Raw genomic sequence first — 14,018 nt, 5'->3', positions numbered from 1 at the left:
GTATACAATTAATTATATAGTATTATCTTACTAATAATAATATTTTTTGTTATATTTTTCATTGAAATACCCCATTACTCAGAGAAACTCACTTGTTCTCTATGATTTGCTCCAGTTCCTGGACCTTCCTGCACAGCTCCTCCGCCGGCGGAAACATCTTCCCCACCTTCATGAACAGAGCCGCGAGCTTGTTACTGCGCAGGAATCCAGCGGCCCGTCGCTTCAGCCCGTGGAGAACACACGCCTCCACCACACCTGCACACACCGCAGATACACCTCCATTCAAACTGTGTAGTCACAGTGGGCCCTATTCTAAGGATCTAAAATCCACTAAGAGTCCGAATCCACTTTTGCTGGTTTAACGACGGGAAAAATGGTCGGCGCTCCCGGTGCATGGTCTAAAATGGTCGGCGCTCCCGGTGCATGGTCTAAAATGGTCGGCGCTCCCGGTGCATGGTCTAAAATGGTCGTCCTTATTCTCTTAATGGGTAACGGGTGTTTTGGGCGTAACGTGCAATAAAGTCTCATCTCCCATTCCCTTAAAAGCCAGTTTCGCTCGCGCCTTGGCGGATTCGCTATCTACATGGTGGACTTTGCATGCAGAAAAATTGAACGCTTCTCTAGCGAGGAAACGTATCTTGCCATCTACGGGACAAAATATACGCTCCTTGTGGACCCGCCTATAACGCGCTCTTTAAAGGGTGGGTATAATGCCCTTTTCATAAGATGTAAAATAAGTCTCTGATGTCCCATGTGTGTGAAGTTTTAGCTCAAAATACCCCACAGATATTTTTATATAGCATGTTAAAATTGTCACTTTTTGAGGGTGAGCAAAAACGCACCGTTTTGTGTGTGTCGCTTTAAATGCAAATGAGCTGCTGCTCCCGGCACAGGGGGCGGAGCTACAACAGCTTGTGTCCTGAAAATTCCAAAAACTTTTTTGTTTGTTTAAATTTATGTAGCTGATGTGGAGTTAACTATCTTCTAGTCATTGATTAGCATATTCTGTCATGATGATCTTAAATTATGTTCCGGGGGCGGGGTTTATGTAAATTTTAGGGTTGGTGATGTCACTAACCCGGGAGGAATGTCGTGTAGTCCCTACCAGCCATTTGTTGTGGTCCTTAAAAAGCTAATATCTCCCTTTGCTCTGAACTTTGAGCGTTGTAACTTTGCAGATGTTGTTTATGATCAAACAGCAACATTACACACTAACTACAGTTAGAAAAGTCAAATCATAATCAACCACCCCTTTAAATAACAACAAAAAATACTGCGCCATTGACTTTAGACCAGGTTCTTGTAGGTCAACGGCTCAGTCTATTTCAGTTCCTCAAAATAGCAACGTGCCTGAACACACACTCGCTCACAGACCAGAACACCCATGGGCGCTCAGATGGACGCTAATGCGTTTGCTATTTAAACAACGCGGCGCAGGACGTGAAAATGATAACTGCGTCAGGCTGAAACTAGCATCACACACTTGCGCCTGGCGCTGCATTGCACCGTGTGTGTGTTAGAGCCCTCAGTGTTTATCTGCTCGATGGCAGAGCGCAGTTCTCCGACAGCATCATGAACAGATTGTTAGGTGGAGGTGGTTTGACAGCTCACTGAAGCAAACGGATATGATGTGAGCCATCAGTGATAACCCGAGTAATTAGTGTCCTTTCACCAGCCCACTCACCATACTGACACACCAGATACAACACACTGACGCTCAAGGTGAATAAGGTTGAGACTAAAATATGCATTTTAAAAGGGAAATGCTTTTGTCACATGCATTGGGACCTTATTATGCCTTTTTATAAAGTCTTGATGTTGTGTTTGGTCTCCACTAGAACAGGTTTTCCTGCTTGAATGTTGATTATTTCCCCATATTCTCCATTGTTGCGGCTCCTCTCTTCCCAGTCTGTCAGTAACGCTCTGTGTTTCCCGTACAACGGCGTAAGCAGTGTTGGGGAAAGTTACTTTTAAAAGTAATGCATTACAATATTGCGTTACTCCCTTAAAAAGTAACTAATTGCTTTACTTAGTTACTTTTTTTTAGAAAAGTAATGCGTTACGTTACTTTTGCGTTATTTTTTTCCCCACCTGGACTGGGCTTGTTTTTTTATAACACAAAAGTTCTATTTTGGGGCAAATGTAAAGACCCTTTCACACAAAAAGTGAAATAAAGGAAATGTGTACAGTAGAGGAAAACAAACAAGCAAACCTTTCTAGTAATTTTTGCTTATTTAACTGAATCATCGAAGGTCAGAAGCAAGCACATTGGTCAATAAAGTGAGATTAAATGCATAAAAATTATGTTTTATATAACATATTTAGTTTTTTGGAGGTTTGCATAGTACTCTGATTCTGCATTTCACTGATTTTATTCATTTTGAGGAATATTGAATATTTTTTTGTGCAAGTGAGATAAATGCTCACTTTTAGTCTAGAACTACAATAAACATCATGTTCACACACACACACACGTCAGTCAATAAATGGGAAAACAAAGTAACTTGCGTTACTTATTTGAAAAAGTAACTCAGATATTTTGTTGTAAATTTTAAAAGTAATGCGTTACTTTACTAGTTACTTGAAAAAGTAATCTGATTACGTAACTCAAGTTACTTGTAATGCATTTCCCCAACACCGGGCGTAAGTCGCTGCTTAACTACCATAGTCCGATGCATGATTGAGGAAATCAACTAGCTAACTGTTTCCTGAACCATATTGTCGCAAATTAGTCGTTCAACCACGTTGGTTAATGACGTCACGCAGGAGGTGGAGTAATAACTACTGTTAATGAAACTGTTTGAGATCGAATTAATGCTAGATGTTTTGCTATAGATTATGAATATGGCATCTGAGGACTATTGCTCATTTTTCTCAGTTATTTTGCTTTATTTCCAGATTCACTCATAGACTCGTTCTTACGCACTAGAGCTCGTTCACAGACGCGCACTCTTCAAAAACGAAGCTTTAAATCTCTTGACAAACTAAAAGACGTAAAGGACATTTTTATTTATTTCTAAATAAAATATATAGATTGCACTGAATGTCAGCTTGCTTATATTGCACAAGGAAATTATTTATTAAAGGTCCTGTTCTTCGTGATCCCATTTTTTCAACTTTAGCTAGTGTGTAATGTTGCTGCTAGAGAATAAATAATACCTGTAAAATGATAAAGCTCAAAGTTCAATGCCGAGTGAGATATTTGATTTAACAGAAGTCCCCTTTCAAAGCCTACAGCGAACGGCCGGTTCGGACTACATCCTCTACTTCCTGCTTTAATGACGTCACTAGAACAGTTTTTTGACTAAGCTCCGCCCACAGGAATACACAAAAAAGGGGGCGTGGTCTTGCTGCGTGATCTCGTACAGAGAAGAGGAAGAGTTGCGTTTGTAGAGTGTGTGTGTGTCGCAGGTCGTCGAGACGCTGTTATTTTCATCCCGGAGTCGAATCATCTTTGTTTGGCCATGTTTACAGTAACACTGAGCGCGTGCGTCTCCACGTTACGGTAAGAGGCGTGACCTTTCCGGGCAACGTGCGCCAATCTGCTGTCCAATCACAACACAGGAACCGCTGGCCCAATCAGAACTCGTGACGTATTTCTGAAGGAGGGACTTCATAGAACAAGGAAGTCATCAGCCCGTTTTTAGCACAGTGAAAACAGCGGTATACAGATAAGTACATTTTGTGAAAAATACTGTGTTTTTACACGCGAAACATGAACGCATGTTATATTGCACACTGTACACACAATCAAAGCTTCAAAAACACGAAAAACGGGACCTTTAAGTCCACGAAACTCTGCTTCTAACCACAGATCGAGAGCTGTCATTCCAACTACACAACTTTGCTGTGTTAATGCTGTTTGCGAATGTTCGTTGGAACTGTGTTTTCGGGAAACACAGATTCGTTGAACTATCCTGATGAAAACAGAACTTGTGACCATATTGGCTAACAATGCTTTTGGGAAACACACTCGTTTAGTTCCTGTCTCTATGAAGCCCCTCCTTCTGAAAAGCACCCTGTGCTCTGATTGGTCGGCTGGATCAGTGTGTTGTGATTGGTCGAGTGCTTCGAGTGTGTTTGTGAAATGTCCCGCCCCTTACCATAACCACCAGTTTAACACACTACTAACTAACTCAACCAGGCCCCGCCGCTTTATTCTGCGTATTAATTATTATAATGAGGAATATTGTGACGTGTTCGTTCCCGGAAGAAACTCGAGACTACAATGGAGGCGTTTCAGGAGTTCAGAGACACTGACATAGAGGAGAACAACTGTTGAACATGTAAAAAAACACAATAGATCCTCTTTAAAACGGTTTAAATTGATGCAATTTACATTAAGTAAGAGTTTGGCATAGAATAATTCTTGATATTTTTCGTTGATATTTTGGTAACACTTTACAATAAGGTTCATTAGTTAATATAGTTAATGTATTAACTAACAATGAGCAATACATTTGTTACTGTTCTCTTAGTTAATATTAGTTAATACAAATCCAGCTGTTCATTGTTTGTTCATTGACTAATGTATTAACTAATGTTAACCAATACAACCTTAGATTTGAATAATGTATTAGTAAATGTTGAAATTAATATTAATAACTGCTGTAGAAGTCTAGTTCATTCTTAGTTAGGTAGTTGACTAATGAACCTTATTGTAAAGTGTTACCGATATCTTTAATGTTTGAGTGGTTTTGAAGATCATCTTACCGCAGAAAGAGAATATGTGGCTGCTGTCTTCATGTACGAACTTGCGCGTCACGGCCTCCTCCATGATCTGCTTGACCTGAAACCCCAAACCAACATCTGAGAATCTCACAGGCAGCATTGTGATGATGTTCAAGCGCTGAGAATCATGGGTAACGGGGGTGTCGTGAAGGACGGGGAATAAAACGCGCTCTCTTACTCATAGGTTGCTTCTGACTTGCGCTCCTTCATCATGACTGTGCAGATGGACATATGTGCGGATGCGTTCGGGGAAACAGAAGCGAGTGTGTGACTCGGATCAGAGCGGCTTTCACTTTCTGACGCATTATTGAAATTATATTCATATGGTGCATTCAGAACGGCACCTTATCAATCACGACAGGGTCATTCAAATCAGAAGTTCAGAAGAAGGATTTCTTTTGGATTTTACCTACAATTTCATAGGAAATAGTATTGATTAGAAATATTATTGATTAGAAAATCAATAGAAATAGTCTTGATTTTCCCTACAATATGGCACAAGGATGATCACTCCTGAATTAAAAGCACCAATCATTTCATTAGGGCCACCGTATATATGTTAATATCGGTATCAGCCGATATATGTTCATTTTTAAAGGGCACCTATTATGGAATTTTGAAATGTACCTTTCATGTAGTGTGTAACATAGATCTAAGTGAACAAAAACATCCTGCAAAGTTTGAAATATGAAAGTGCACCGTATATAAAGTTATTGTCTTTCAAAAGTGAGAGTCGACTCTGAGTCATTTTTATGAATCGTTAGAAGACCGAAGCTTTTTCTCTGACTAGATGACGTCAACTTGTCAAGTTATTTGAATACGATACGCCCACTTATTGCGCTCCAAGGCCAGCAGGGAAACATCAGGGCGACGAGACGCTGTGTTCTGAAGTGCGGCTCAAAAGCAAACTTTTTTCATCTGCCCAAGGAGGAGCATTTGAAGACTAAGTGGCTACAATTCACTATACCACAGAAGTATAGTCCGAGCCTTGTGCTTTGTTCGCGTCATTTTGAAGACGATTGCTTTTTAAATGCAATCAAACTTGGATTCGCTGATATTGAAGGAAGGTTCAGTTCCAAGTGTATTTGCATCAGCTTCCTCCTCCGTATCACAACCTGTAAGTGTTATTAATAATTTTTGCTTTTATATTTTATGTAGCATGCTTAATAATTATTTTGTTTGTTGTGTAAGCACCGTTTAGCTTCTAGGTCTTCAATGGCAATTGTATTGAGATATGTGAAGTGTTTGTCGTCGTTTTCGGAGTTGTCTAAAGAATAGAGTAATACCTCGTAGTAACGTAACTGCATTTTTTTTGTTTTGTAAAAACGTTATGTTTATGCATCGGGCTAACGCAAACAAAGACTGATTGTGCTTTTACAATATGAACTCTGGGCTATGCTCGCTAACATAACATTAAATGATTTATCTTATTTTTCGTTTTTTACTACAAACTATAAAGCAGTGGACTATAATCATTATTATAATACAATTTAATTGATAAAAGCATCATTGTACTCCGTGTTAAAAATAAGTATTATCTCTGTAAACACTGCTGGGTCATCTGACCAATCAACGCAGATTAGCGTCGCGCAAAGGAGGGGTTTGAAAAACGAGTCGTTGAACGAATCATTTGGGAGTCGGTGAGCAAATCAGGTAAAAATAAATGCATATTATACGAAAACAAAAGTGTTTTTTGTCATTGCATGCATGTAAAACTGTTGTTGGGGACTCCCTAAACAACATTAGGAACATTTTAAATGTCATAATAGGTGCCCTTTAATGTTATCGTTATCGGCCTGATAAGAAAATTTGGCCGATATCTTAAAGCCGATAAATAATGTATTATTTCCTTCAGCTGAGACTCTTCAGATGTTCAACATTATGGTTTTGAATGGATTAAAATATGATTAGAATCAATTAAAAAGGGAAAATACAGTTCAGTGCAACATGTGCATCATATCGGCTACATAACATTATAACGAGAACATCATAATTGTGTGTTTGGGACATGAGACTTTTGTTTTTGTGATCAGGCTCTCAAAAATTATATAAAAATTTGGATTTAGATTTATCGGCAAATATATATCGGTTATCAGCTTTCAAATATAAAGAATTATCGGTTATCGGTATCGGCCAAAATTTTCATATCGGTGCATCCCAAAATTTCATTACATGTATGCATTTGGCAGACACTTTTATCCAAACCAGTTTACATCGCATGTAAAGTATGGTTTTGATCAGGCAATGCACTGACTGGGAGTCGAACCCGTGACATTGGCAATGCTCCACTGTTGAGCTGTAGAAGTGATCACACTTGTTAAGTTTTTACTATCAGTAAATTATTATAATTAATCATTATAGTTTGGTTTATTTACCAAAGACTGTCGATTGGGTGGCGCAGATCTTGATGGTTCAGATCACTACCATTCTAGTTTTCTAAAAGCATGCGTTTTGCACATGTACCATGGTATATATATATATATATTAAAAGCTTCACAGTATTCTAGGATGCACCGATATTAACATTTTGGCCGATACCGATAACCAATAATTGTTTATATTTGAAAGCCGATAACCGATATATCGGCTGATAAATCTACATCCAAATTTTTATATTATTTTTGAGAGCCAGATTACAAAAACTAAACTCTCACCATTAAAAGCCATGTCCCAAACACACAATTATGATGTTCTCATTATAATGTTATGTAGCCGATATGATGCACATGTTGCACTGAACTGTATTTTCCTTTTTTAAAGTGATTCCAATCATATTTCAAGCAATTTAAACCCATCATGATGAACAGTGCGCATCTGAAGAGTCTCAGCTGGAGGAAATAATACATTATTAATCGGCTTTAATATATCGGGCAGATAACGTTAACATTAAAAATTAATATATATAAGCCGATTCCGATATGATGGCCGATATATTGTGCATCCCTAATATTAACATCTGATACATTATCGTATCATGGTACCATCACAGTACTTTGTTTCTGAGCGGGACGGAAACAAAACTTGAAATCAATTGAAAGCTGATTAATTATAATTATAGTATTATCATGTGCAACTATCAATGTACCATTACAGTGCTTCATTGTCAATAACATTACATTAAGGAGGAAAACACACACTAATTGACTTTCTATTGAACACAGCAGAGTTACGCTCTTAAAGGGACAGTGCACCCAAAAATAAAAATTCGGTCATCATTTACTCAAGTTGATGATATTTTGACACACAAAAGATTATATTTTTAAGAGAAAATTGGACACCAAACCGGGTCCATCTACTCTTTGGTTCTCCATATTCTTCATTTTATGTTCAGCAGAAGAAATATTAAGTAAATGATGACAGAATTTTTATTTTTGGGTGAGCTACCCCTTTTGTAAGCACTGTAATGTGAATATAATTGACTAAAATGAATGAGTTGTTGCTCAGGACTGTAACAAATAATGCATTAAGCACGTGACGTACTGTGCCTTTATCTGATACAATCACAATACTTCTTATAAAAGCGAATCAATATGACGCGTCTTCATCATATTGGACTCCTTAGATAAGGCAAATGGCTGATGACATGTGATTTGTTCTGGTACTAAGAGCACAAACCAGAATGACCTTGTTTAGATGCTCTTTTAAAAAGAAATAGAGCGTACACAATAGTGCTATCTGAATGAGAGATGATGAACGCTGCATTATCGTGATCGGACAGGTGAGTGTCCGTGCGGTGTGCTGTTATTGCACTTTTACCAGCTATTCCCTGTCAGATTGAGTGACCCACAGCCTGACCATCTAGAGCTGGGGTTTAAAGCGGGGTCCGGGGACACATGGGAGTGCTAGGGGTCCATGCGGAAAATGTAAAAATAAATATATAAAAATAACATTTAACTTACCAAATAAATTAACAAACTGATTGAAAAATATTTAAAAAAAAATATTTAAACAAATAACATGTATGATTCAAATAAATAAATGAAAATGATTTAAATAAATAAATTAAAACTTTATTTACTATAGAATTAAAATAAATAAATAACATAATACCAACTAAATAAATTGTTTGAAATAAATAATTTAAAAAAACATTTGATTAAAATAAATAAAATGATTAACTAAAATAAATGAAAAATTGATTCAGATAAATAAAAATATGAAAAGCAGTGTAAAATGTAAAAGATTATACTAAATAAATAAATAAATTGATTAAAATAAATAAATACAATTCTATTTAAATAAAAAAACAAATAAATTAAACATTTGATTTAAATAAATAAATATGATGATTAAAAGAAACTTGATTTAGATCAATAAACTTGATGTAGGTAAAGAAAAGAAAACCACTGTAAACATTTACAAGAAAGATTATACTATAAAAAAAAACATTAAATAAAATAAATAAATAAAAAATATTATCTTTACTTTGATTAAATGAAAAGAAAATAATACGATTAAACCAAATGAATAAATTAATGAATTGATTGAAATAAATAAATAAAATTTTATTTAAACAAATAACATATATTATTTTTTATTATTAAAGTTTACATTTATTTATTTAAATAATTTTCATTTATTTATTTGAAAATAATTAAAATAAATACATTTAAACTTTATTTAGTATAGATATTAAAACAATAAATAAGATAATACTAACTAAATAAATAAATTGTTTAAAATTAAAAAAACATTTGATTAAAATAAAATAAACTTGATTCAGATAAATAAAAATATGAAAAGCAGTGTAAAAATGTTTTAAAAAAGATTATACTAACTAAATAAATTGATTAAAATAAATAAATACAATTCTATTTAAAAAAAACAAATAAATTAAACATTTGATTTAAATAAATAAATATGATGATTTAATAAACTTGATGTAGGTAAATAAAAGAAAAGCACTGTAAAAATGTACAAAAAAAAGATTATAGCTACTATAAAAAAACATTAATTAAAATAGATAAATAAAAAATATGATCTTTTCTTAGATTAAATGAAAAGAAAATAATAAGATTAAACCAAATGAATAAATTATTGAAATTAGGTTTAAATAAATACATAATACATTACATTAAAATTTGATTAAATGAATAAAAATACACCTACAGTAAGTAGAAAAAAACGTACTGATGTAACGTAATTAGAAACTAAATATTTTAATATTAATGTTTCACAGTATTAATAGGGTCTTTACAGCTGCCTTTTAATTTTCAGGATGCACGAGGATGATTATATTTGGGCATCTAGGGCATATTTGATAAACAATGATCCAGAAAATCTCCCACCTCCTTCTTGACGTTGCGCAGCAGCCTCTGACGCGTCTCTGATTCTGCAAACAAACACACAGATTGTCATCCACACAAACTGCTGTATTTCCACAGATGAGCACGAATGTCTTCTTACCTCCCATGTCTGCTGTGATGTGTGCCGAGGTGCTGCGCTGCTCGTGGATGTGAATGTGCGCAGGATGACAGTGTGTCCTCGTGAGTCAGAGCTGCGCGCGCAGGGTGTGGCGAGCCGCAATAATAACCGACACCGCTACCGATACTTATACACATATATATATATATATCATAAGACTGATATCATCACCTGTCTGTCTCGATCCGATCTCTGCAGGGATGCTGTGGTTTAGAGAGACTAACGATCTCTAGTACATTAGGATGATGTTTATGATGGGTGTCGGTACAACCTGCTGTGATTGGTCGCACGAGAGCCAATCCGCGAGCAGAGATACGGCGTGGCCACGCCCACTTTAATGTATCATCTGGAGAAACACGCCAATCACACATGTGGCAGAACACATACATAACACAATATCACACAATATACCTGCATATTCTCATTTATTGCAGGGGTCAGGGGAGGAGGTACAACATGTGATTATGCTAATATAAGCGCATAAATGTTTTATAGGATTATTCAACAATATTATTGATCTGCCTGCATTGACACCATTATAAGAGAACTGAACTGAGCTCCAGAGAGGCTATATATATATAAATGAAGTCAATTAATAACTTTTTTACAACAAAAAAAAAGAGTCATTATTCATTCAAAATGAATCATCACTGAACGCTATTTTCTTCTAGAAACAAACTTTGTTGCATTATTTTCCTGTTATCTCTGTAAAGCTGCTTTGAAACACTCTGTATTGTAAAAAGCGATGTATAAATAAAGGTGACTTGACTTATATTATAATTTTATTAATTAAGGTTTTATTTATATAGTGACACAAAGTTTTATTTTTATATGATATAGGCTAGTATTATTTATATTGTTTTATTTAGATTATATTGTATTGTAATAATTAATTAATTAATTACATTTTTATTTATATAGTGACTCAATGTTTTATTATAAAATGTAATATAATTATTATATATTATATTACATAGTATTTATTATATTATCATTTATTAGTTAATTATGGTTTATATTGTATGGTATCTCACGTTTTTTACATGCTATATTATTATTCATTGTATTATATTAGCATTTATTAATTAACTATGGTTTTATGAATCTCAAGTTTTTTATATGCTATATTACATTATAATTAATTAATTCATTCATTATGATTTCATTTTGTATGGTATCTTACGTTTTTTTATATATATTATATGATATTATAATTAATTAATTATTGTTTAATTGTGTATGGTATCTCAAGGTTTTATTTTTATATTATATTATATTATAATTTATTAATTATTTATGGTTTTCTTTTGTATGATATCTCAAGGTTTAATTACATTATATTAAATTATCATTTATGAATTAATTATGTTTTTTTATATGCTATATTTGTATTTATTGTATTATACAATAAATATTATATAATATTTTATATATTATATTATTACAATAAAGTATGTGTCACTGTAAAAAAAAGTTTAAATAAATAAAGATTTATAAATAAAGAAAAGTTTATTTATCTTCAAATATATTTAATAACACACTTTATATGTGTAAATGAACATGCGCTCTGCCCTTTTAAATATAAATATGAATCACAACTTAAATAATTAAACAATAATTAACATCTTGTATATGGCAGGAGAAACTGGTGACTTTTATTTTGAAATGCAGCCGTGTTGTGTGTGTGTGTGTGAGTGTGTGTGTGGTTTCAGCGCGCTTCACACTCACTGCTGCAGCCGCACGCGCTTGGCGGGAGTCATTGAAGTTCACAAACTCACTTTCCTCTTCCAATTTCAGCTGATATTTTATGAATATAGTTTTCAATCAGAGGTAAGATTATTGTGTTTTTTTATGTTTAATCAGAGCTCTAGTGAAGCTGTTCAGAGGATGTCGTCAGTCTTTCGGGCGCTGTGTATTTTGAATTAGCTGTACGGCTAAAGCTAACGTTACTCATGTTGTTAAATGTGAAATAATCATACGTGTTTACTTTCAAATCAGGTGAATAAAACCACATTATGTGAGTATTATGTTTGGATATGGCTGTTATTACAGTCACGGGTGATTAGCGGGCTATATAAAGAAATTATGTGATGACAATGACACGACTTACTTTGGTTATTATTATTTATGTTACTTTCTACACTAACGTTATATAACGTTAGCCATAAGCAGCTTCACAGATTAATATTCTTCATTTTGGGTTAACGTTACATCTTTTTGGAATGAATACAGACATCTACCTCCTTGTTTTTGTATATATGTGTAAATAACTAAATAGACAAATTGATTAAAGGGGGGGTAAAATACTTAGTTTCAGTCAATCTCATGTTAATCTTGAGTACCTATAGAGTAATAGTGCGTCCTTCATATCTCCAAAAAGTCTTTAGTTTCATCATATTTATAAAATAAAAATACAGCTTTCCGATTCTATCCGGAAAAAGCCGAGGTCCTTGATTCTGGGCGTGGGCGGAGCTATAGAGTCAAGCGGGAGCATCCACAACATACAAACTGCATCCCCTGTTCCAGTAACACTGGGTTCTTTGGGAAGCTGAACAAGGTAAACTTTCCCTCACATCACAAAACACACTTTTTTGGAGACATTCTTGACATCAACCATTCCTATTTAGCGCTGCTGATGATGATTTCCAGTAGTAGCCCGTCGATGAGCGCGGTCTTTCTCTCCTCTGGTCGACGTGTGCGTGAACGCGCTTTTCCGAGAGCAATGCTCATATAAGGAGTTCCACTCTGGTCTACGTCATTAGATCTACGATAGAAAAAAACCAGCCGAAACGTGTTGCAACCCGGAAGTATGATTTTCAGCACAGAAATTCTCTGTTATTCGTTCAAAATAACTTTTCAAACTTTGGCCATTATTAGCATGAGAATCCATCTCTTTAACACTGTAAACAACTCTGAATACATGAAACACCATTGTACCCCCCCTTTAAAAATAATAAATACAATTCTATTTAAATAACACATTTGATTCAAATTAAAATGAATAAATTAACTTGATTTAGGTAAATAAAAGTAAGAAAATCAGTGTAAAAATAAATAAGATTATACTAACTAAATTGATTAAGGTAAATAAAATGTAATTTAAATAAAATAAATAAATTAAACATTTGATTAAAATGAAATCTTGACTTAGATAAATAAAAATAAGGAATGCAGTGTAAAAATAAATAAGATTATACTAATTAAATTGATTAAGGTAAATAAAATGTAATTTAAATTTAAAAAAAAATTAAACATTTGATTAAAATGAAATCTTGACTTAGATAAATAAAAATAAGGAATGCAGTGTAAAAATAAATATGATTATACTAACTAAACTTATTAAGATAAATACATTTTAATTTAAATAAAATAAATTAATCAAACATTTGATTTAAATAAATAAAATCTGAATACAATAAATTAACTTTATTTAGATAAATTAAAAATAAGTGTAAAAATAAATCAAATAAGATTATATTAACTAAATAAATTGATTAAAATAAATAAAAATCTATAAAAAAAAAAGTTTTTACTAAATATGTATATATTTTCATGAATATGGTGATATATATGCACAACATCCGATGTATAATAACGCTAATGTGAATGTTCTTCTGTCTCCAGGTGGTCTGTGTAGTCCAGTGATCATGCCGTCCAGTCTGGGCCCCAGCGGTCCCGCTGCAGTTCTTCAGGAGGCTCTGGAAAACTCGGGACGCTTGATTGACAGGCATCTGCAGGAGGACCGCTGTTTCCCAGACCTGTCAGAGCTGCTCAATGTCCCGTCACACAGTAAGAGTCACCGTTCCTCCTGTTAAACTGCCTCTAGTTAATGCACTGCATGTTGACACTTGTTGGGAATTAAG

The 14,018-nt window shown here is 34.1% G+C and overlaps 2 protein-coding genes across 7 annotated transcripts in view; one reads left to right on the top strand and one right to left on the bottom strand.

Annotated features, from left to right (window-relative positions):
• The window catches only part of sgsm1b (small G protein signaling modulator 1b), a 47,319-nt gene extending 36,930 nt beyond the window's left edge, over positions 1-10,389 (bottom strand). For all 3 annotated transcript variants that reach the window (XR_013796175.1, XM_079600079.1, XM_079600080.1), the window contains exons 1-4: positions 10,138-10,389; positions 10,020-10,063; positions 4,714-4,789; positions 93-255 (exon numbers count right to left, since the gene is read on the bottom strand). Coding sequence is in view for 2 of the 3 variants with exons in the window: in XM_079600079.1 (XP_079456205.1) it covers positions 93-255; positions 4,714-4,789; positions 10,020-10,063; positions 10,138-10,144 (290 nt within the window). In the remaining variant the exon portion in view is untranslated. The remainder of the gene's footprint in view (positions 1-92; positions 256-4,713; positions 4,790-10,019; positions 10,064-10,137) is intronic.
• Positions 10,390-11,817: 1,428 nt separating this feature from the next.
• Positions 11,818-14,018, top strand: part of nup155 (nucleoporin 155) — a 44,816-nt gene continuing 42,615 nt past the window's right edge. For 3 of the 4 annotated variants that reach the window (XM_079600076.1, XM_079600077.1, XM_079600075.1), the window contains exons 1-2: positions 11,818-11,985; positions 13,780-13,944. In XM_079600076.1, the coding sequence (XP_079456202.1) occupies positions 13,803-13,944 (142 nt within the window). In that variant the 5' untranslated portion in view covers positions 11,818-11,985; positions 13,780-13,802. The remainder of the gene's footprint in view (positions 11,986-13,779; positions 13,945-14,018) is intronic. The other variant, XM_079600078.1, reaches the window with a different exon arrangement.

Source organism: Phoxinus phoxinus (assembly GCF_949152265.1).
Source record: "Phoxinus phoxinus genome assembly, chromosome: 23".
Lineage (NCBI taxonomy): Eukaryota > Metazoa > Chordata > Actinopteri > Cypriniformes > Leuciscidae > Phoxinus > Phoxinus phoxinus.
This window is presented reverse-complemented; position numbering and strand designations above follow the sequence as displayed.